Source organism: Poecilia reticulata, linkage group LG3 (assembly GCF_000633615.1).
Source record: "Poecilia reticulata strain Guanapo linkage group LG3, Guppy_female_1.0+MT, whole genome shotgun sequence".
NCBI lineage: Eukaryota > Metazoa > Chordata > Actinopteri > Cyprinodontiformes > Poeciliidae > Poecilia > Poecilia reticulata.
The window spans coordinates 31,540,845-31,564,486 of record NC_024333.1 but is presented as its reverse complement, the minus strand read 5'-3'; the positions used below and the strand labels follow the sequence as shown (position 1 = coordinate 31,564,486).

General features: G+C 42.1%; 4 protein-coding genes across 7 annotated transcripts in view; 3 read left to right on the top strand and 1 right to left on the bottom strand.

Moving 5' to 3' along the window:
* Positions 1 to 1,338: 1,338 nt before the first annotated feature.
* Positions 1,339 to 2,341, top strand: LOC103463001 (retinal cone rhodopsin-sensitive cGMP 3',5'-cyclic phosphodiesterase subunit gamma-like). 2 transcript variants are annotated; one of them, XM_008406107.1, is made up of 4 exons: positions 1,339 to 1,450; positions 1,605 to 1,713; positions 1,787 to 1,824; positions 1,903 to 2,341. In XM_008406107.1, coding segments are annotated over exons 1-4 (225 nt in total). In that variant the 5' UTR covers positions 1,339 to 1,449; the 3' UTR covers positions 1,980 to 2,341. The 2 variants fall into 2 exon arrangements, with proteins under 2 accessions (XP_008404329.1, XP_008404330.1); XM_008406108.1 differs by having other exon boundaries at positions 1,348 to 1,446.
* LOC103463003 (guanylyl cyclase-activating protein 2-like) lies at positions 2,199 to 10,359 on the bottom strand. Its single transcript, XM_008406110.2, has 5 exons — positions 10,308 to 10,359; positions 4,754 to 4,958; positions 4,533 to 4,682; positions 3,714 to 3,810; positions 2,199 to 2,997 (listed from the first exon to the last, which is right to left on the bottom strand). Exons 1-5 carry the CDS (start codon positions 10,346 to 10,348, stop codon positions 2,876 to 2,878), a joined length of 615 nt encoding a protein of 204 aa, XP_008404332.1. The 5' UTR covers positions 10,349 to 10,359; the 3' UTR covers positions 2,199 to 2,875.
* LOC103463002 (guanylyl cyclase-activating protein 2-like) lies at positions 6,946 to 9,549 on the top strand. The gene is made up of 4 exons (XM_008406109.2): positions 6,946 to 7,466; positions 7,541 to 7,690; positions 8,253 to 8,349; positions 8,436 to 9,549. The coding sequence occupies exons 1-4, from the start codon at positions 7,266 to 7,268 to the stop codon at positions 8,555 to 8,557; spliced, it is 570 nt and encodes a 189-aa protein (XP_008404331.1). The 5' UTR covers positions 6,946 to 7,265; the 3' UTR covers positions 8,558 to 9,549.
* A 1,459-nt stretch (positions 10,360 to 11,818) lies between the features above and the next one.
* Positions 11,819 to 23,642, top strand: part of LOC103463004 (golgin subfamily B member 1-like) — a 33,107-nt gene continuing 21,283 nt past the window's right edge. Inside the window, exons 1-16 of one of the 3 annotated variants that reach the window (XM_008406117.2) lie at positions 11,819 to 11,959; positions 14,221 to 14,279; positions 15,058 to 15,225; positions 15,475 to 15,612; positions 16,083 to 16,199; positions 16,291 to 16,446; positions 16,513 to 16,692; positions 16,762 to 16,884; positions 16,955 to 17,068; positions 18,036 to 18,342; positions 18,418 to 18,533; positions 18,777 to 18,894; positions 18,963 to 19,054; positions 19,129 to 19,288; positions 22,503 to 22,609; positions 23,396 to 23,519. In XM_008406117.2, coding sequence (XP_008404339.1) covers positions 14,235 to 14,279; positions 15,058 to 15,225; positions 15,475 to 15,612; positions 16,083 to 16,199; positions 16,291 to 16,446; positions 16,513 to 16,692; positions 16,762 to 16,884; positions 16,955 to 17,068; positions 18,036 to 18,342; positions 18,418 to 18,533; positions 18,777 to 18,894; positions 18,963 to 19,054; positions 19,129 to 19,288; positions 22,503 to 22,609; positions 23,396 to 23,519 — 2,065 coding nt within the window. In that variant the 5' untranslated portion in view covers positions 11,819 to 11,959; positions 14,221 to 14,234. Of the gene's footprint in view, positions 11,960 to 14,220; positions 14,280 to 15,057; positions 15,226 to 15,474; positions 15,613 to 16,082; positions 16,200 to 16,290; positions 16,447 to 16,512; positions 16,693 to 16,761; positions 16,885 to 16,954; positions 17,069 to 18,035; positions 18,343 to 18,417; positions 18,534 to 18,776; positions 18,895 to 18,962; positions 19,055 to 19,128; positions 19,290 to 22,458; positions 22,610 to 23,395; positions 23,520 to 23,642 lie in introns of all 3 variants that reach the window. The other 2 variants (XM_017304007.1, XM_017304006.1) reach the window with 2 other exon arrangements.

The window sequence follows — 23,642 nt, the reverse complement described above, 5'->3', positions numbered from 1 at the left end:
AGATAGATAGATAGATAGATAGATAGATAGATAGATAGATAGATAGATAGATAGATAGATAGATAGATAGATAGATAGATAGATAGATAGATAGACAGACAGACAGACAGACAGACAGACAGACAGACAGACAGACAGACAGACAGACACATTTTAAATGTTGCCCCCCCAGAGGTAGTCCTGGGCCCCCTTTGGCCCCCCCAACTTTAAAAGTCTAGCTCCGCCACTGCATGTCAGCCCCACGTTTGGGTTTAAAACCATCTGACTGTAGCAGAATAAACACCTGTGCATTGTGTAAATATGATCCTTTCCAATATAATTCACCACTTTGTACTAAATGTCTCATTAAGCTGATCTTTTTACATCAGTGTCGATGTCCAGCCAACCAGGAGATCCTTGATAATGTTGTCAAGTTTTGCAGATATTTCTAAATCAATTTAGTTGATGTTTTTGTTTGACAACAGTTGTTCCTGAGATGTTGATATTTTTAACATTATTTTCTAATTTAAGGTCAAAAATACTTTAAAAGATTTGGTGTTTATTTAATCCTATGAGAGATATTGCATCACTCTGTGTGTGATGCTGCTTCTCAGCACCAGTAAAGCTGAACAGGTGATTCAGCACAGGTGTCGGAAAGAGGATTCGGTAACGCTCGCTCATTTGAAACATTGGAAGCAACGTATGAAGATGTAACACACACGCACACACACGCACACACACACAGGCACACACACACAGGCACACACACACACACACGTGTATCTGCAGATGCTGCTGAAAGGTTGAGGCTGATTCACCCACCTGCAGATTTGGACATGATCCTTGTTATGCAACGTTTATTATCTGTGACTCATCCTGTTATCAGACCAGCCGTCCAACCACGACTCTGTCAGCCGCGGTTTATTTTAACCAATTAAAGTGGAGAACAACTGCAAGGTGAAACACTGGAAATTAAATACCTCCAATAGTGTTTAAAGGCCTTTCAGAAACTAAATCAGAAGGACTTTCACAGGACAGAAAGCCATGAAAACACTCAGTTTAAAGAGACCAGAGAGGAAGTGAGAGTACCTGGAGAGAAGCGCAGTGATCACAGGGAGAACGCCGTGAAAAGACCCCAGACTGGGCAGCAGTGCTCCCGACTGGCCACCATGTTTCCCAAGAAAGAAAAAAAAATCCTAATTTGATTTGTCTTTGAGTCTCTGCATTTCATAAACAAAGAGTCCCAACAAGCTGCTGTGGGTATTTTGAATTAATGAGGCTTAGTCATGAGGCGTAATCGGCCTGAGTGCTGAGGGAAGCTGATCCCTGCATGGTATAAAAGCAGAGCGAAGGACGAGGAGAACCCAGACAGAGACAGCAAGAAGAAAGAAGAAAGAAGACTCCTTCTTTGTCTTGCAGCTGCTTTTTATCTGACCTGCAGAGAGAAACATCTCTAACATCTGGACAGCAAGTAAGTCCATTCAATATTTACACAGTATTTACCAGATTTATGTTTACTTACATTCCCTGTTCTTTCAGATTATACAGCAGAATTTAACCAACTTCTTCTAATGTGCCACAGATTCCTGTTTACTTATGAAATGTTTCGTTTTTCTGATGCGCAGTGGAGAACATGAATGCATCATCTSAGGCCGGTAAGCCGAGTCCAGCTGAGCTCAAGCAGAAGGACAGCAGACAGTTTAAGAGCAAAGCTCCCAAACCGGGACAGAAAGGGTGAGGAGCGTCTTCCCAACGCAGCTTTCTGGGTTTTCTCCTCTTTCTAATTCAGTTTTCATTTCTGCTCCAGCTTTGACAGCGCTCTGCCGGGGATGGAGGGGCTGGACGGTGAGTCTGAGGGTCAAACTCAGCCTGGACCCTGGTGATGTTGAGCTGTTCCCTCATGCCTGCTCTGTTTCCCTGCAGACGCTGCCGTGATCTGCCCCTGGGAGGAGTTTGGTGACGTAGAGCTGAGTGATCTGGCTCAGTTTGGAACCGCCTAGATCCCAGTCAGAGCTGGAAAAGCATCCCGGCGTCGTTTTGTCTGGAGCAGAGGAGCGGGCTCTAGGCTGCAGGAGTCGTTTCACTGACCGGCTGCAGCAGTTGAGCCATTGTTTGTTTGTTTTTTATTCATTTTTATTTATTTTTCAGCCAAAAGAAACCCATCTCACGCAATCATGTGATCATAAAATCTGATTTTAATCAATGACGTAAAATCTTACCAGATTGTGATGAAATTACTTTATTTTACTTTGAAATCAAATCCTCAGTCAAGTTACAGCGTTATGATAATGATGGGTCCAAAACTTTGCAAATGTCTGTGTAAACATGCAAATTTGTGCAATAAATCATTTTTTTCAGTCTACTGAGTTTGTTCATCTGGTCTGATGTCAGAATTAAATCGGTTCTCTGCTCTGGATACTTCTGGGTTTTTAACCTTCTTCATCCCAGATGGATGTTTCTTTCTGTGTTTGGACCTCTGCTCCCTCCTTCACATCAGGATCCTGAACACCTGCAGCTTCTGGATGCAACATGTCTGAAAACGTTTCCGTTTTAACCGCCGAGGAATTTAAACAGAGTTAAAATGACTCTTTAAAATATTCATGACTTCAGTGAATCACTAAGAAGATCTGAAAATAACAGTAAATATCCAGACAGAGCAGATCTATGGAGAATGAAATCCGATAAATGTGGATATTTAGCAGTTAATTTGTCTGTAACTGATGACAGAAATCACAGGCCGTCTATCGGACCGGCCCAGCAGAACCTCTGCCACGTTAAGAGGTCCGGCTCCGGACTCGGAGCGGTTCAGAACCGCAGGGTGAATCATTTTAAACCAAATGAACAGTTCTTTCTCTCCAGAAGCTAAACATGAAGACGCTGCTCTCACTGCAAGGCATCATGGGAGCTTTCTGCAGTTCTGGGTCACCCAGCCGGAGGTGTTGACGTCCAGATTGAGGAGGTCCATGAGCCACTGGTCCTTCTTGGCTCCTTCCATGAACTCACTCAGGGTTATCTCACCTGAGGGCACAGAGACCAAAACCACCGTGTTCATTTTTACAAAACAAGCTGGTTTTAACTCATAGAGAGAAAATCAGATAATAACGTGTTCCTGGAAGCTCAAACACAGCCTGCAGCATCGTTTTAATAATACTGGTACATAAAAAACATCATCAAAAAGGAGTCATTGAGATATTTTGTCTCATTTATAGATTCGTTACACATGGAGGGAAATATTTATAGCCTTTATTTATTATTATTTAGATGATTCTGGATCACAGAGAATGAAAACCTAATATTTTGTGTGTCAGAAAAGTAGAATATTGTGGAAAAAGTTACAACATATTGATAGAAAGTTCAGTGGAAGGAAAAAATGCATCAACAACAAATAACTGGAGCCTTGAGAAGTTTGTCAAGCAAAGAGCGACTGAGTCTGGAGTCAGAAAATAAAATCATGCAAAAGGAGCCCAGACTGAGCAGAGTTTATAGAAATAAACATTCAGAAGTCTGAAATTTCCGCTTAAATATCATTTTTATTGATTTGATGTAATATTCACATTTTCAGGGACTCTGAATTTTGGGTTTTAATTCTCTCTAAGCCAGAATCATCAACATTTCCATCTGTCTATGAATCTACACAATCCATGAATTTGCTTTTATATAATAATTAGTAAAACATGTTACATTTTTTCACGATGCTCTAATTTTTGGAGCTGAGCCTGAATTTGTTCTCCTACCGTCGTTGTTGTCGTCAACGAGATCAAAGATCCGATCACAGATCTGGGACGGAGTCAGTCCGACTTCGTTTTTATGGAGTTTGATTTTATAAAGAATCTGTGAGAAAAAATGTCAGAATGAAGGAATTTTAGCTCAATTTTAACTCAACTTTAAATGAAGCAAAACTGAAAGATCTGAGCATCAAAACTGAATGGAGGATAAGTTCTAAAACAAACACTGTAATAATATAAACAAATACGCATATTGAGTAAAATCTGGTAAATGAATGGAGAGAGGATTCCCTCCTCCTGAGGGGAAAAGCTAAAAGAGAAGAAAAACCGTCCAGTTTGCTTCGTCCAGAGGGTTCAAGGTGCTTCAGTCCGGATGAAGCTGCTCCTTCCTGGACTCTGCTGAAGTTTTACATTTTACCCAACTGCTAACGTTTATCCATGACAAATGAAACCCACCAGTTCAACAATATGAAGCTTACTGAATTAAATCAGAAACCAGCCGATCAGATCTGAAGTTTCCCTTCATAACCCAGATTAGGTGGTCTGCACATCCTGACCCAGCTCCCCACGCCCAGGACACCTGAGCCGTTTAACCCCCTGATCTCCAGGTTAAAGGTGTTTAGCATCACAACTGCTCGGCTCTTTTTCTGTCAATGGAGCCACTTGACATGATCTTAGCCTCCTGCCCTAATCCCAGATTACTGGGGCTCTAAATCCACCTTTAGGAGATTATTCTATAGAAAACCTTGTCAATATTTCACAGATTGACTCGTCACTGTTGTATCTCTGCTCCCATCAGACGTTTTTGGATAAACAGGTGTTCCTCACCCTTATGAGCCGCTTCACCTCGTTCCTGTCCAGCTTTCCGTTCCCATCCCGGTCGTACATCTTGAAGGACCATTTGAGACGATCTTCCAGATTTCCTCTTAAAATCAAGTTAAGGGCGGCGACGTACTCAATGAAGTCCAGGGTGTTGTCCTGTGGATAAACCAGGCAGAGTTACACAAACCGCACCATGAACCTGATTCCTGGCAGGTAACATCCTTCACCTGGTTTGTGTCGAAGGAACGGAAGATCGTCTCTAGGAATTGGGAATCCTCCGGCGAGCTGCTCTGAACGCCGAAGATCTTCTTGAACTCGTGTAGATGCAGGGCGCCGCTGGGACATTCCCTCAGAAAAATGAGGCACATCTCCTGGATCTGAGCCACGTCCCCCTCATCGCTGCTGCTCTGGTCTTGTCTCATAGCTGCAGTTCTGCTTCGGTCAAAACGAAGGAAGAGTTTACAATGATCAGGAAGTTCTGGCCGCTCCAACCGACTCACTCAGGTCATGTARAGAGTTTGGCACCACGGCCAGCTCCTCCTGCATGGCACTAAGCTCATTACCCTGTTAAACTCTTGCATAAAATCCAACCTCTTGAAATAAATCTACTGCCACCTCGTTTGACTCGCATATTTAGTAAAAAGTGGTTTTTCACCATCAGGTTTGCATGTTTACTTTATAAATGTCTCACCAACATTTCAGCCTCACTTCTCAGACTTTTCATCACTTTCACACTGATTGAGGTTTCAGCAGCCAGTGTCTGTCTTTAACACGGAGTGAAGCTGGAATCTTTTAAATAACTAGTTTGATTTCCACTTTTTCTGTTTTGCTATGAATCTTCGACGCCGGTCTTTGCCAGGATTCTCTTGTAAAATAGATTTTTTTTATCTTGATGGGATTTTCCTGGTGAAATAAAGGTTAATAAATAATAAAAATGTAATCAACCCGTCAGTTTTTGTTGGGGTAGAAATCAGTCTGCTGCCCTCTGCTGACGTTTTTCTGTAATGCTGAGGAAATTACATGGGTCAAAATGGTCAAGTCAAATACATGAATAAATAAATATTATTATTTTGTGTTATTCAAATACTCAGCTTTAAATATTTTATTCCATTGACTGTGATACAGGAAGTGATTAAACGGTGTAAATGCTTTGAAAAGCTGAACTCTTGGTTCTCACAGCTGATTTAATCACTTTTAATTAAAAATATTTAAATTTCTTGATCTGAAAGTGTTGATTGTAGACTTAGGGTAAAATGTTAAAAGCTTTTATATCCTGTAGTTTACTCTGACAACCGTCTGCAAAATGAACATTGACTTTGGAAAAAGTACTGCAGGTTTTATAAAAGATACAAATCACTTGGTTATTTAAACCACCTCAGTTGCTTTTGCATCATTTAATTAATTAAAAACATGTTTTTCTCTAAAGGCTCTTCTGATTTCTTACCAACTTCCAGGTTGGAACATTTCTGTGCCTCTTCAATCTAACCAGGCTGTCAGTGTGAGGATGAGAAGGTGAATAAAACTTTAAGTTACAGATTCATGTTATGCTTCAGCTAAAATGAACAAATGAATGTTGATTCCTGCTGTGAGGATGAGAGACTTTGACTGGACCAGGGAACCAGAATAGGACTCAGAGTTAACCGGATCAGCAGGTTAAAGATAACCTACAGGTGACCTTTAACCTGCTGGGGCGTCTCAGGACACGCCTCAAGTTTTTACTACAACCTGCCTGATTTACCAACCGAGCCTCAAAACAGAGGAAGATTTTAAAATGAGGAGAATTTATTAAAAATAAAAACTGACATGTTTTCTCACCACCTGACATTCAATCAGACCAAACTTTTTCAGTTTTACTTCAGTTTTGGACCAAAAACTATTAGAAAATCAGGGAGATTTTCAATAAAAATCTTAAAAAGTGTTCTTAATATTCAGATTTTTACTTTAGAAAATCTTAGACGATGAAACTTCTGAAAGAAAACCCAAAACATTTGACCAAAGTTGCTCTAACAAATACCCAGGAAATGATTACACATCTGTTAATTTAGATAAAAAACACTAAGAGCTACGTTCAGTCTTTTGGCTCTGCTTTAATTGGTTGTGGGATTTGATTATTGATTATAAAATCAGACTGAAAAACAACTGAGGACATCTGGTGGTTGGAACCGGGAAGTGCGGGAAGAATGAAAAAGAAAACATGTCAAACACCTGATCAAGTCTCTGCGTGTTTTAGAAACATGATGGGACATTTAAGCTTCTCAGTCAGTTAAACTAATATCGATATTCAGTAATCAAACAGCAAAGATTCAGTTCTGATTCTGAAGCCTCTGCATCTAGAGGCTGATTAGATCTGCGGCTCCAGTCACACACCGTTTCCTGACCTCCTGCCAGGTCAGGCCAGGTAAAACGCCTCCTCATCGGATCAACACGTCGCCAAACACTCGCTTACGCTCTGATGGATTCAGCCTTTTAATCTCTGCTCCTCTCCACAGTCAAACACTCTGCAGATTAGCCTCCCAACTTCATTTCACTTCATGGTGGAGAGGGAATAGTTAGGGAATGTTCCAAGAGTCTTTCCTTAGAGGTTGGGATTTGTTTGGGATATAAGTGGATCTGTTCAGCAGGCGTTCCTGAAGGAACCTGTTCTGGAAAGGTCGGAGCAGCCCGGTGGGTTCCTGATGGCCACGCTGCGATGCTCCTGCTCCATCACCCGCTGCCTCCTGCTGCCTCCTGCCTGAAGTGATGGGTCAGGTCCAGGCCACCACAGACAGAGAAGTGACTCTGCAGAACATTCAGGAACTGTACCGGAAATTCACAGACGAATGTCCGAGTGGAAACCTGCACCTGCATGAATTCAAGAAAATCTTTGGCGTCAGCAGCAAGTCACCAGAGGAGGAGGTGGCTTTCATTGAACTGGTCTTTAAATCCTTTGATACCAATAAGGTAAGGTGTGTTTCGGTGTGGTGAACGGGTCAGGATTCAGTAATCCACAGAGTGTCTCTCCTGGTTCTGTTCAGGACGGTAAGCTGGACTTCATGGAGTATGTGGCAGCCGTGAACCTCGTTCTCCGTGGAAAACTCATCGACAAACTGAAGTGGTCTTTCAAAATTTACGACAACGATGGGAACGGCTGCCTGACCAATCAGGAAGTGAGGCGTATTGTCAAAGTGAGTTTTTAGAAACTCTGCTTGTTTCAGGAAAACCTTTTGGAGCAGCTAGAAGTTCAACATGAACCTGGTGGAGCTTTAAACTACTTGAACTCTGGAGTATTTTAAGCAGCAGAGAGAAGCTGTTTACTCCAGATAATCCTCCTCACTTTACAACCTGCAGGCTGGGAAACATGGTAGTAAAGACAGTGGTAAATATCTCTTATGAATGTATGAAAATATGGTTTTGAAGTTAAATGACGTCTGTTTTTTATTTGTTGTTTACACTTTGACTTCAGAGCTGCTGGCGTTTTGCTGTTTTGGAGACAAATTGTTGCAAAGCTGCTATCTAAACATACTATGACCAGAAAAGAAACCTGTTAATTATGCAACTTTTGGCAGAAACCCAATTAAGAAAAATTAGTAGAAATGAAGAAGCCGTCTCTGCATCTCCACCATATTTTAGAGAAATTATAAAAAATAAATTAATTTATAGAACTGAATGAACATTTTCACAGTTTTCATCCAAAACCATGGAAATATTTGCTCAAATATTAACACAATCATGTTTCTTTTTCTCCAGATCATCACCAAAATCAAATGGCATAAAGATTCGAACGTGGAAACTGTCGACTACATCTGTGACAGGATATTCGAGCTGACGGACAAAAACAAAGACAGTAAGTGAGAACCTGGAGGAAGACAGTCCATTTTAAATGTCGTTTCCGTTCAGTGTGACCTCTTGAACTTTGTGTTGCGTCTGTAGGTCAGATCTCTTTGGAGGAGTTTATCGAGGGAGCAGAGAAGGATCCGTGGCTCATGGAGCAGCTCAGACTGGACTTGGCGCCTAAATCCTGGTTCATCAAGAACCAGGAGAAGAAGACCTGAGTCCTGCAGACTGTGGGGACATTCAGCCTTACCATCATGACGAACATTTCAGCAACATACACACTGGATTAAACCTCAACGGCCAGCCTTAATGTTCAGGTTCTGTTTTTATGGGAAAAGGTTTTTCTCCGTATTTTGCCAACAGGACAGAACTTGGCATCCTGATAGAGGATCTTCAGCCGTTTCTCTGTTCAACAGGAAAGTTGATTCTGTCTGCTGAACCACTGCAGAGCCGACCAAACGTTTTGGATCGACCCATTTACATTTTTCAAGCAGAAGCCTTTTGATCTCGGTCTCATTTAAAGCTTATTCCTCTCCTCCCACTGCTTGAACTTTTGCTTCAAGTTTGGATTAATTAATTAATTAATCTGTAACTGACAACTACAGGCTTAAAATGCCTTTTTACACTGTTGTGGCCTCACATTTTAAAAAGTAAAAACAACCTTCCTCCACCATGGAACGTTGATGTTTTTATTGTACAACTTTCTGAACCACATTTTGTCTCTTTTGCTGAGCGTCTGTTGTCAGACGACCCATATGAACCGGCAGCTCAACTTTATTTTATTTAAGGATATTTTGGTTTTATTCACTTTAAGATACACACATATTTTTCTGCAAACAGAAAAATGGACATTAAAAAAAATCAGAAATATTATAAAATGTATTTCTGAGGTCAGTGACCAAACTGGACCCTGAAAACACTTTGATTGTTTTTCTGATTATTCTTTCATTTGTCGTCAAGTTAAAAGGAAATATGACTAGAAAATAAATGTAGATATGCTTTAGATTTAACTCAGTTTTCACTTTGGTCTGTAACTGTTTTTCACTCTGTGCCTGTTTTAAACTAATTATCGTGACACATTTTTTACCTGAAATGTTTCAAAGCTTCATTTAGAAAAATCTATGATAAAACTGGGGTGATGGGTAGTTTGTGTAATTTTTAGCTGCTCAAACTCTTCATTAGACTCCACTTTTACTGAAAAATAAATGAAACCTTTGGAAAATGACCAGTTTGATTCTCTTTACGTTTGACTTTGCCATCATTTATGATTTTAATGTTTTTCCCCCCAGATTCCCATCAGTGTAACAGGTTGTTAGTTTCTGTGCTCACAGGAATCAGACTGCAGATCCAAACGATCCTCCAGTCGCTTCATGAAGACCTTATGGGGCTTTTACTGTATTGATTTAGACGGACTATTCTTAGCCCGTAAGGCTCCTTAACCTGCCAGCTTTATATCTGCTGGCTTCACACAGACGCTAACGAGAGACGCTCTTTTACTTCCACGCTTATTTTTAAGATTAGGAGGAGAGATTAGAAGGCCAAGAAATCAGGCTTTGGTCAGGTTTCTTAGGGTGATGCAGCTGTGAGTGTTTCTGGAACGTCAACTGCAATCAGAAACTCAGTCCAGAGCTAGAAAGGGTGGATTTCATATGAAAATGCAAATGTGAATGCTGAATGCTTTTGGTGAAAACAGCAAAAGCATTTGAAGCCAACTGCTGAAGACTTGCAGAAAGGTAAGAAAAAGTCCATGCAGTGTGAAAAACCCAGGTAAAAACCAAAATTAGCTAAAAAGCTAAAACCAGCTAAAATACTAATGATAGCAAATAGGCTACCACTAGCATGCTGGTTACAGTAATATATTCCATGCAATGTAAAAAAAAACCCCTCATGTAAAACCTGAAATTTGAAAAGGACAGAAACGTTCCTCTATTCCTTCTGATAAAAACGGTGGGTGAATGAAATCCAAACCTTTTATGGTTCCTCAGATACCAACATTTGCTTGGAGGCATCGTTTAGCACAGTGACTACAAAAAACATCCCACATGCAGCACAAAAAAGCTATAATTACTCCCAGGTGTTAAACAACATAAAAGCTGTTAAACTGCCAACTTCAAAATGGCCGCTGCCTTGTTTCCTCCATGACAGCCCTGAAACTAGATGAATGGTTGTAATTCCTAATTCTGCCACAGGATGGAGTAGTTCCCCCTTTGGGGTGAAAAATGTATAAAACGCTGAATATTATAAAAAGTATGAAGGTTATGAATACCAAGCAATATAACCAGCATTAGAAGAGCAAGCTGAATCGTATAACAGTTGAATGGTGAAAATAGCACAAAGTATGCAGGAGAAGAAGTGTGGCGAAGTTTACGGAGCAACCAGAAAAGTGGAACTAGTGTGAATGCCTGCAGTATTTACACTAATAATCCACTCCCTGATTTACCAACCAAACAGCTCCTAATGAGGAAAAGAAAGATAAATTTTACCCGAAAAGATACTTTCACTCTAATGGTGCAGAAAAGCAAATAGTGTTTAATGATGGAAAAGAAGTTAAAAGGGTTATAAAGATGTTGCAACCACAGCTGCCTCATTTCGAAGGGAATAAATCCTGCAGAAAAAGAAAAAACAAAAGATAATCTGCAAAAAGAGTTACTGTATCACAATGTATTGCCTTTACCACAGGGAGCAGCTGATTCAAAAGTTCACTTAACACCTGAACTATGACCCCGAATGAAGAGGAGCCTGGATGGAGACCAGAGAGCAGAGGGAGAAGGAGGAAGTTCAAACCATCCCTTCCACCAATCATAATGGGTGAGGATCAGATCCCCTACTCAAACGACTCTCTGCAGGCCCATGGAACAGGGTGACCATCTCATTTACCCCAATTTTATAAATCAAAACTGCCTCTGACACTGCAAGGCAACCAGACTCACCATTCTGTCAGTCAAACGAAGGAAAATGCATTAATTTTATATCTATTCAGTATTTTTTTGTCCCTCGTCTTTAAAGATCCAAGAGGAATCGCTGATTCATTTTCTTTTGAGTACAATAAAACGTGAACAAACCTACTTACGTTTACGTTTTTGAAAGTAAGAAAAACAAGGAGGCATTTTTAAAATAATTAATAAAATAATAGTATAGTAATCAACTTTCTCATTGTATACTCACATGAAAAGGAAACAATTTCAAAATCTTTTTTCAGTCTTCTTAGGTTGGAAGCAAAACCGGAAATGACATCCATGTAGTTCTCCTGGAAAGTATTGCTTCTTTGATTCATGTATCACGTTATGAATGAAAAAAAAATAGCAGGAAAAACAAATGACAACAGAACAGAAGACTTTAATCCTTACCTGTATCCATGTGATATGCATTTTAGATCCATGCGAATATAATTTATTGGAGAGATATCTCTTTTTGTACCTGCGATTGGAAAAAGCATAAAAAGATTTCTTCTTCCTGTTCGAACTGCGCATGCGCAGACGTTTCTCAGTCTGTTGACAAATGTGTCCAAGACCTCTGTCCCGTTGAAGATTTGTGCTCTAAATGTAATAAAATGTAACTTTGCTGGACTCTTCTGGACCAGGTGTTGACTCGGGTGGGTTCTTCATGAAGTTGTGAGCGCGGTAAGCTTTCAAACTGAACGACCTGCGTGTTTTCTGAGCCGACGGGGAGCCGAGAGGCATTTAAATGGTTAGCTAAGAAGTTAGCTCCAAGCTAGTGGACGGTGTGTGGCGTTAGCTTGTTTAAAAGCAGCGTTTTAATCTCCTGACATGTCTGTGCGTGTTGCTGGAGCTTTAAGGTGAATCTGTGGCGTCTGTACTGTGTTCGTGAAATGTAATATACGGATTTGGAAGTAAGAAAATAACACAGCAGTTCATAATCTGATGAGGAATGTCTTTGAATTGGCTCCTGCTCTGCTGGGTTTGGGCTGGTTTTAACTGTTGCTCCTCATAAACTCGGAGATTAGCCCAGTTTAATGTGTCAGGGCTGCACCAGTTTGTAAGCTGCTGCGGTTTTGCGTGACAGAACCAGTCTGACCGGATTTCTGTCTGCCTCTGACTGTGGCTGGACAGCCCAACAGGCTCAATGAATGAGGCAGATCATGTGTTGAACAGGCCTCTGGTCCTGACACAGGTTGGCTTGGGAAGATTCACCAGGCAGCTCATATCCTACATAAGCTGGTTAAAAAGAGAGAATAAAGCCTTCTGAGGAATGTTAATGTTGAGATATTAGACATTTCCTTCAGGTAATCTATGGCCTGTTTGTTTATTTTTATTTTATTTCTCAGCTGCTATGCTTCTGATATTTTAAAATGGTGTTGATCAGTAGTTTTCCACATTTTATGATTGTGTTTTTCTACTTACTGGCTGATTTTACGCTTATTTAAAGCCCCCTATTCTGTATTAGAACTAAAATCGTTCTAATACAAACAATACGCTAGTTTTCTGGGACACAACAATCCGTCAGGAATTAAATATTCATATATTTAGCCATGAAGCTATCATTTAAGCACTACTTTTTAAATTATTTTGATTGTTCTTTGATTATTGAGACTAGTTTTTAGAAAATCTTGGGTTGATGATATTACTGCAGTTTCTTCCTGTTTTCTTCAGCTTCCTTCAGTCACTAGATGATCATGATTTTACTTCCTGCAGAGGAGCAGAAAACATCAGACTTCCCTGCCAGAAACAGACGTTGACATGTTGCTGGTCCAGGCTGCAAACAGCAACGTTTTTTATTGGATTATTCTTCAACAGAACCAGTCAGAACCAGTCCAAATGAGTCCCAACAAAGCACCGTTTGTTTTTGATGATCTAGGAAATAGTTTAAACAAGATATTTTTAATCTAAATGAAGTTTTTCCTTATGTTTAAAACCCAGACAGCAGGTATGTGGAATATATTTTGTTTCATATCTGAGATTTTTGTCATTCCACCAGCAGCTGGTTAAACATCCTGCAGGAGTTTTTCTTCTGTCCAGCTTGGCTCCTGTCCCAGCGGTCACATCACCCACATGGCTCACCTCTGACCTCAGCGTTTCTGCTGAGGTCACTCATCTGGTTCCCTCACATGGTGATGATGAATATTTAAACCTGAGAGGCTTTTGTTAGCTGGTTCTGGTGTTCCAGTCCAGAGAACCGTTTGGATCCTGTCACAGAAACAAAACTGTATGGGCTATATGATGCAAATATAACTATAATATTTGACATAGATTCAATTACAAAAATACACAGTTTTCCATTTTCCTGCACAAGTTCAGACCAGACACTGTGCATGATGCTGCCACCACTGTTGGTTCAGCTGCAAAGAGAAACGACCGGCTGGCTGTTGGTTCGAAAGTTTAAAAATAAATTAAACTTTAGGATAAACTTTCATGAACGTGATGAGTGGAGGGAAGATTTGGGCCTCTTAGGGGAGTAAATGGAAAACTGGAAACTGCATCAGAGAAGGAAGTTAATGATCAAACTGTTCCTCCAGAACCAGCCGTGTTTCCATGGGAACCCACACGTTTGGTGTTGGGGGTGGGGGGGAACTTGACAGAGTCTTAGTTAATTTTCTCAACATTTATAATAATCAGCATCAGTAACTCCTGTGTGAGCATTTTAGACAGAAGGATTAATGACAGAAATTACATCAGAATCAGATAAAACAGCAAAAATGATTCAAAAACATGGAATGTTTCTTTATTTGAGCCGCGGGACGTTAATCTGATTAATCTGATTAATCTGATTAATCTGGTCTGTTTCTCCTAGAAATACCTGAACAGCAGCCCTTTGTTGGAATGTGAAAGAGAAAGCTGACTTCCTGTGTGTGTGTGTGTGTGTGTGTGTGTGTGTGTGTGTGTGTGTGTGTGTGTGTGTGTGTGTGTGTGTGTGTGTATTCCAGGCCTCTAATCAACCATGCTGAAATGGTTTTCCGGGGAAGAGGGAGAGGCCGGCTCCGCTGTAAGTCCTGCATTTACATCGTTTAAAAACAAACTAAAAGAACAACAACAAACATCTTTGAAATAAAAATATCTTTCAGTTATAGCTTTGGTTCAGCTGTCCTGCAGATTTTAGAGCCTGAGTCTTTCAGCTCAGACTCGGAGCAGCGATGATCTGATACTTTTAATCCGCTGCATTTTTTACCAGCAGTGATAACTTGTGAAGCTCCTGGTATTTCTGACGTCACACCTGCAGGTTTATCTGTGTTAACGTTGAGCTTCATGTCCAGATTAACAGGAATCAGTCAAACTGCTGACCTGGCGCGTTTTACTGAGCTACAACTTCCTGTTTAATCCCATTCCGCTGTTTTCCGTATGAAGGCAGACATTCATAACATTGTTCAATTGTTATCTAAGAAGAGAAAAGGCGTATTGAAATGCTGTATTTGCTTTATTCAGAGCAGCMTTTAGAAAGAAATGTAAAATTTATGTGTTTATTCTGAAGCTCAGTGTAACGTAGAAAGTTTGCTGCATGTTTCTCACTCTCTCAGCATCTGCCATAAATTCTCAGGGAACTTCAGTATTTATATTGAAAAGGATGAAAAACTAAAGTCTGGAAATCTGAAGTGAAACCTGAAGGAGCTGTTTGAGTAGAAACCTGTCAGTTGTTCTGATTATTTTCACTGCATTTCTGTTGGAAATCAGAATAAAGAATCAATAAGTTCTTAGTAATATGCTTTGGCTAGATAAAGTTTTATCCAGAATCAAACTGATCTGTGCGTTTTATCGTTCCTCCTCAGGGCGCCGGCTCCCCTCGCGGCGCTGCTGCAGGTTCTGTTGGCGCTGCAGAACTTCCTGTGGAGGAAATGGCGGAGCGGCTGATCCAGACGGAGCAGCTCGTCTCCCAGCTGAAGGAGCTGATCCGGGAAAAAGACGCCGCGCTTCGCTCCAAAGACGACCAGCTCAAGGTGAGGGCGGCTCCCCGCCAGGCTCCGCCCACTCTGAATGGCTCCGCCCACAACCTGGAGCCGGATCAGGTTAACCTTTAACCCCAGGAGGCAAAGTCCAGCATTCACTGAGAGACGGGATGGGAGATAAGAACTCAGTGAATGTTTGACCTGAACGCCAAAACAAAGACAAACCATATTAATCAATATTGATTATCCTCCATATTTAAATCAGCTGATTGCTCCTGATTTATCGTCTCTGTGCCTCAGGGGGAGAAGGAGGCGTGTGAGGCCAAGCTGTCCAAGCTCCGCCTCCAGAACAAAGCCAAGGTGACGTCTCTGACATCACAGCTGGAGGAGCTGAAGAAGCGGCAGGGAGAAGCCGGAACGCCGACCCACAGCAGGAAGGTCTGGGAAAAGACAGGATCTCTGCAAACACATGAACTGTACAGATTTTATTCAGTTTTGGTTTTTACCTTTTATTATTATTTTATTATTTAATCTTTTGTTTTACTTTAAAATATGTCATAGCTGTTATTTTGCTAAATATTCTATTATATTTATGTTGTATTTTACTTTGTATTGATTCTAATAAGCTAATAATTTTTTTATTTTTGTTAAATTTGATTTAATTTTAGTTTTTATTGTGCCTGATCTTATTTTGTGTTTGTATGGTAGGATATTAAATGTTTTCAGTTTTTTCACTGAATCATATTTAATCTCCAGTTGTTAGTTTTTGTTTGTTTTTTTACTTCTTTGGTTTTATTTTCCTCAGTTTTATTTTTGTCTTCAGGTTTATTCACCTCTTTTTTGTCTGTTTTATTTACATGATGATGCTGATGATGATGATGATGCTGAATGAGCCGTCTGCTCCTCAGGGCTCCTCAGAGGGAGGAGGAGAGCAGGCCAGTCGGGGGAAGATCGTCCTGCTGAAGAAGAAGCTGGAGGAACTGGAGCAGCAGCTTTCTCTGAAAGATGGAGAACTGGAGAACAAGGTGGATAATATTCACAGACCAGATGAACTCAGTTACTTCTGTCTACAGTTATTCTGTTTGGGAGACGTTAATTATTCCTGAATGATTCCAGAGGAAGGAGCTGGAGGTCCAGCAGCAGCGAGGAGAGGAGATGGACTCCATGCTGACAGAGAGGGACAGGAGGCTGGCAGAAAAGGAGGCGTACATCGTCCACCTGCAGACGGGACTGGCTGCAGATCATCCTGCAGCTGCTGCACCGCAGCACAAGGTGAAGCTCTTCTGCTTCTCTGATGGAGGAAGCTTCCACATGTTTTAACTCCTCTCTTCTTCTCAGGCGCTGGAGGTCGGCGGAGAGATGCAGGAGCTGCAGCTGCTGGTGCAGAGCCTGACCAAGAAGGTGGAGGAGTCAGAGGAGCGTTACAGTCTGCTACTGGAGCAGACGGGCAGCCTGAAGGAGCTGCTGGCCTCAGAGAAGGAGCAGTACAGCCAGAAGGAGAGCATGTTCAAGCAGAACGTAGGTTTCCACACGGCAGCTCAAACTGAGGCAGCAGAGGCAGAAATAACGCCGCCATCTTGTTTTCAGATCCAGACGTTTAAGGACATCATCATTCAGAAGGATAATCAGCTGACGGAGATCAACCAGATGCACGAACAGGAGCTGTTCAGGCTGGCGGCCAAATCAGACGCCAGCGCCGACCTGGAGCAGGTACCGGCACCGCCGCTCACCGTCCAATGAAACGCTTAGAAACTCCTTCTAACTTCCTGTTTCCCCCCAGCTGCTGAAGGCTCTGAAGCAGAAGCTGCATGAGAAGGAGGAGGTTCTGAACGGGAAGACGCAGGTCATCGACGTGCTGCAGGGAGAGGTGGACGGCAGGGACCAGCAGATCAGGGTCAGCAAGTCCTTTCTCTAAACCAAACCAATAAACAGGAACTAGCTGGTTGGTGACCCTCTGACGTCAATAAATGTCTACCCTGTAATTTTCTTTTTTTACTTTCATAAATGGTAAGAATCCGTAATGTTCCTGCTTCATCATCGATATCGTCCCATTTTTGTCTTTTTTTTATGTGTCAACCTCAAAAGTTTAGACTCTTCTTACAAATAAAMCCCWGACTAAAGTATCATGAATGTTTATTCATCTCTGAGTCCAGCGCAAACACACGATGTTGCTCCAGACAGTTTAATATAGACTGATAACTGGACTCATCCTGAACACAGCATCACTACTCTGAAACACGGTGGTGGCAGCATGATGCTGTGGAGACGAGGAGGCTGGTCAGAGCTGATGGTTCCCCCTCCATCACCCACCCTGAACATACAGCTGGAGATGATATGGGATGGCTGAGATCGAAGCAGATCCTTGTGTTTGAATGGCCTAGTCAAAGTACAACATAAATCTGTGGCGAGACTTGGCACCTGTTGTTTAGAGACATTTAAAAGAAGATTGAGGAAAACTTTAAAAGCCCAGCAGACCAGCAGCAGCACCTGTAGGGACATGGGCTTATTTTTTATTTATTCATTTAATATGTTTGTTTTTATTTTATTTGTACATATTTTAAATTTTTTTTATTTTATGCATTTTTTTTAATTTTAGCAAATTTAATTTTATTTTACTTGTGTATATAATTTCATTTAATTTTTAAAATGTTTTTTTTTATTTTAATTTAAAAATATTTAGTTTCCCTTTTTTTAAATTTGTGATTTTAATTTTAAAAATCATTTTCCTTCCACATCAGAATCTTTTTCTCCTCTTTTCTGCTTCTTGTTCATCAGATCCTGATAAAACAAATCATGGTTTGTGAATAACTGCAGAAAGGTTCCTTTGGGTCACGTTGTGTCGGTTCTCTGTGACCCGGCAGGAGCTGACGGAGCGGCTCCAGCGGCTGACGGTGGAGCGGGAGAGCCTGGAGTCCAAGATGGAGGCGGAGAAGCACGTGATGCGAGCGCAGCTGCGGGACCTGATGGAGAAGCACCAGGTGGAGCTGCAGCGGCTGAGCGCGCAGCATCAGGGCCAGATGGAGCGACTGCAGACGGAGCTGCTGGGGCAGCTGGAGGAGCGCCGCACAGCCTCGCCTGCAGCGGCGCCACCTGTCTGCCAGGAGGCCTCAGGAAGCGGGAACCTGCCGACGGATCCGGCCTCCATCCAGAGGATGGCGGAGCTGGAAGGTCGGATTCATATAACTGGTGACATTTGGAACATTTCTGGTTGGTTAATTTCATTAGTTTTCTGTTTTCTTTCAGCTCAAGCAAAGCAAAAAACGGAAGAGGCCAGCAGGTCAGAGGCCAAGTTCCTGAAAATGAAAGCTTGGTCCAAGTCTCGGATCCGACAGCTGGAAGAGGAGCTGAAGAAAAGCCAGGTGCGTTTTAATGTCCAGATCCAAGTGTAGAATGTATATTAATATCACCAGACATTATTAAGTTAAACTATATAATTGTGAATTGAAGACGTGTTTTAGTTTGTTTTGTTTTCATTCCCAAAGTTTGGAGGAGGAAAAACTTCAAACTTACCTTTAAACTGATTAAATGTTTCTGTGGATAAACGTGTGAACTGTGAAACGGAGCAGATGGAAGTAAAACGTCTGTTTTCTGCTTCCTGTAAGGCTGGAGTTGCTCCTCCGGACCTGACGGCGCTCCGGGGTCGGATCACGGCTCTGGAGGAGGAGAGGGAGGAAAACCAGTGGAAGGTGGATCAGTACGAGGAGCTGAGGGCGAAGAGCGGTAAGGAGACCGGACCCGGTGAGTTTCCTCTGACTGGAGGCCGTGAACATCTGGCCGTTTCCCGTCAGAAATGCTGGAGGCGAAGCTGGTGTCGTACGAGGAGCAGCAGAGGACGCTGCAGGCCGAGCTGGAGCAGTTCACCAAGAGGGCGGCCTCCCAGGTCGGCACCGCTCCCCCCGCCTTCACCCGCCGCGTCCCGACCCGCTCCTCACCGGGTCTGTCGTCTGTCTGCAGGCCAGCGAGTCCGGCAGCGCCGACGACACCCAGAGCAAGGTGCTGGAGTGGCAGGAGATGGTGGCGGAGGCGGCGAGCGCCCGGGACCGAGCCCGGGAGGAACGGGAGGAGAGGGCGGCCATGTCGCTGCGGCTCAGCCACATGGAGGAGGAGCGAGAGGGTGAGACGGCAGCTGCAGGATAGGAACCAGAACCAGATCCTTCTGCCGATCCGCTCACCTCATGCACACCTAACCTGCTCCGTCATCCGTCATAACGCAGCAACTCTCACATTTTTATTTTAGTCTCATTCACCTCTATGAAACACATGTCAGACTAAAGCTGTTTATGTTTTTATTTATTTAACCTTTATTTTTATCCTGGCAAAACGGATAAAAATCCATTTKATCCATTTTAATTGTGAGGTTTATCAATTAAAAGCCTCTGTGGTCAGGACTCCTCTCTGTCAGAGTCCTGACCAACAAACGCAACACAAAAACACTGAACTGCGTCAGTCAGTCCAGACAGTATTTTGCAGAAATTTATGCAAAAAAATCAGCAGATTTTTTATCGCAGTAATGCATAATTATGAGATTTTTGCAATTTATTTAATTTTTTTTGCAAAAATGCCGTAAAACATTTGGTTTAGAGCTGAAAATGTTAATAGGATTCATTGTGATTGAATGATTATAGAAATAATTGTCTAATTTAGTAATCAATTAACTCAAATACACGGATATTGAAAAAAGGCAAAAAATGATATTTAATATATATAAAGAAAACCTTTTACTGTAAATGTATTTTATCCAAAGTTCCTCCAGTTTGAGCTTCAACTGGCATCTTTTCTACTCCAATTATTAATCTAAAAATTTATTGATTTACAACTGATCAAGTGTTCACTAAAGGAAATCCTGTTATTGCATCTTAGACAATATAATGTTTATTTTCTTATTTTAATGAGGGAAATGTTTATTTTCCTCTTTTGGTGTATTTCTAATACTGAGCAAAAAATTCTGCAGAATGTGTCAATTTCTTTATCTGATTAATCGTCCGAATAATTGATAGACTTGATTCCTTAAATATTTGGTAGTTGCTTCTCTAAATGGGTTTAAGTGACGCCAACTCCCACCTCTAGGTGGCAGTATTTCTGCTGTTTCAGTCTAAATAAAATTTCTAAATTAGCCCCACAAATCACAAAAACGTGAAATCCTGGATGGACTGATCAGTGTGAAAAGATGGTAAATATGATTTGATTTTAAGAAGCACTTAATGAAGAAACATCTATTTATTAATATTTTAACAGTTTAATAACGGGTTTTATCAAAACCTTCTGGCACAGCCGGCCCTTTAAGAACATTCAGGACCTTGATTTGACCCAGATGAGGATGAGTTTGACCCCTACAGGTTCGTTCCGGCTGCAGCCATCGTGTCTCAGTGAGCCCAGAGTCTGTGGAGTGTTTTTGTGTTTCTTGCCCTCTGTTGTCTGACTGAACATCATTTCTGTTTCTTTATTTCCCCTGTCGTCTCCGTCGTCATGTGGGAGATCTGAGTTAGCGCGSGCTGCCTCCCGCCTCCCTCTCCAGCGCCCTGCTCCGGGGATGGGAGCAGCCACTCAGAGCGGTTTCCCATCAGTTTTGTGCATGCAGGCTCTTCCACACCTGCAGCGCAGCTCCGGCTCCCTGCACTGCCTGCGGCTCCTCTCAGCTTTACGGGGTTGAGCTTCAGCCAGAGCAGAGACGGGCCGCGCTGCAGAGTCTGTCTGGTTTTACTCCATTTCCCCTCTTCTTGTCCTCTGTGCCAGGTTTTCTGTTTGTCTGGACTCTGATGGTTGCGCTGCAGCAGTGTGTCCTGGTCTCAGTGTTTGGGAAGATTTGCACTAACTGAGGAGTAAAATGCTTCAGACGGAGATCCTTCACTCTCATCCTTACTAACAGGCAGATTGGTGTTTAATTTACGCATTATCAGTTACTGAGGATTAACTGATATAAAAATAATTAAGAGTAAGAGGTCACTGGTTGTAAAATTACTGCATCATTTAAGTGCAGTTGGGGCGTCTGTTCTAGCACAGACTATGCCTATAAAGACTTTTTTACACTTCAGATTCTGTATTTAATGTAACTTTTTTGTCAATCTGTGTGACAGACCAACTCAAAATGCAACATTATTTCCACCTTTTTTACATGTAAAAATCAGAAAAGTGTCATGTATTTGTATTCTCCCCCCTTTACTCCGATAACCTTCAAGAAAATCTTTGCAACCATCAGAAATTACAAAATTATTGAAAGATCTACGCAGAGCCAAACAGAATGAGATCCAAAACTTATTCTTACATTATTATAACTTCATTCTCATAATATTACAATTTTATTTTAGTATTATGACTTTGTTCTTGTAATAATCCAACCTTATGACTTCATTCTCATAATATTACAATTTGATTTGGGGAAAAAAAATGCATATTTTTGGGGAAAAACTTAGAAAGCTGCTGGAGTCAACTGCATCCATCCAATGGTGGTTCTTGAACATAAAAGCACTCCACACTTTTCAGATTTTTATTGTGAATTAATTGGAAGCTTAGTATTGTTTTTCTTTTGACAGATCTGCATTACTTTGTGTTGGTCAGTCACATAAAACCCCCTGAGATAAACTGGAGTTGGGTTGAAGTCGGTTCTGACCCTGAGCCGGACGCAGACTGAATCGCTTTACCTCATCGGATTTCGGGAACTTTTCCATCTCTTCCTAACTCTGCTTGTTGTGCACACACTAATCAGGCTGAACACACTGTGTCCCCTCTCTGCCTCCCCCTCTGCTTGGAGCTGCCCTCCACCTTTCCTCCCCTCCACCCCACCAAGCAGCCTGTCTGCACAAAACGGATGGGACCGTCTGCGGCGGTCGGTCCGGACGCCGCCCTGCTCCCGTCCTGAGGAAGCCTCTGCGCAGATTTCACGTTTTCAGCGCTGGAGCGTTGGCTTTTAAATGCGACTCATAAAGACGGGCTCTGTCCTTCCTCCCACTGCCACTCGTACGCCCGTCTCCCACATGTTTGAATGCTGTTTTCCTTTCCAATGCAAATTAGGCGTGCATGGCTTTGAGCGGTGTGTCTCTTCATGAAGTGTCGCAGACATAGAAATCCATATTTTTCTCCATCCCTGATTCTTCCAGCTCTCCTCCAGCTCCACTCCTCTTCGCTCAGTGTTTCCACTCTTAGAAAAAGCTTTTTCTGTGTGTGATTTCCATATTCTTCACCACCAACACCGTCCACATCGTCACGCTTCTGCTCATCTGTCCAGTCCACCCTAATGTTCACTTCCATCCACAAACTCGTCCTCCCCCCTTTCCCCTGTGGCACAAAACTGATTGAGGATGACTGGTTCTTTCCTGGCTGCTCCGATCCAGCTCTGGCCACCCGGCAGCAGGAGTTGGAGGAGGAGCTGGCCCAGGCTCGGGGGCTGGCCCGACCCGGGGCCAAGAAGCTGCTGGCTCCGGCCCATCGAAGCCTGCAGGTTGGTGCCAACTCCATTTATTTTGCATTTTTTTCTTATCTTTGATTTTAAATCATTCTTTCTGATTTATAAAACTTTTAAAAATTAAATAATGACTAAATGTTTATGAAAATGAAATTTAATATATCAAATTTTAATAAATACCTAATTATGTTTAGATATGTTTTTTCTTGCCTTTTGATTTTTTGTTTATTAATAATTATTTAATCTTTAAGATTAAATGATTAAAATTAAAAGTATTAGAAATATCTTATTTTAAAATAAATAATTGTCCTTTAATGACCTTCTAAGATTTAAATCTGATCAGATGAACGGATTAACTAATTCTGCAACAGCTGGAAACACAACAGAGAAGTTGGAGAAGCGACAGTTTGGGAAGGGTCAAAGGTCATCTCCAAATTGCCTCTTTCTGCAGAGAGGAAGATTATTCCCAAAAGGAAAACCTCTTAGACAGCCGCCAGTCTTCTCAGGAGTGGATCTCCCTCCTCCAGCTCTCACCCTACAGGCCTCAGTTAGCAGGGTTAAGGTCAAAGGTCATGACTCTGAGCCAATAGACCGGGTAAAAGGAGAAAGGCTGTCTCCAGAAGCAAGATGGCAGCAGATTTAGGTTTGTAAAGCTGCATCTGGATGAAGGACGTGTTGGACCACGATGGAGGAAACCGAACCCAGCAGATCAGCCTAAACTCATTGTCGCCTGTGGAGCACGGTGGTGGAGGGTGGGTGGTGTGGGCTTGCTTTGCAGCCACAGAGCGGAGTGGATTTTTAATGTAAATATTGTGTTTTTAGGAGGATTTTGAGTTCGACGGACAGGCGCCCTTCCAGAACCCGGGAAGCACCTCGGAGAGCACAACCCCGATGGAGGGAGAGAACATGGGAGGTTGGTGGCCCGAGTACAGTTCTCCTGACACAGGTGTGAGACCCGCCAGGCAGCTTTCCGCCGGCATGCACTCAGTCACCTGCACTGTGGGAAGCTTCAGGTCCTTTGGGTTGTTTTGTTTTCTCCATAACACCATGTTGGATGACTGGCTGTTCA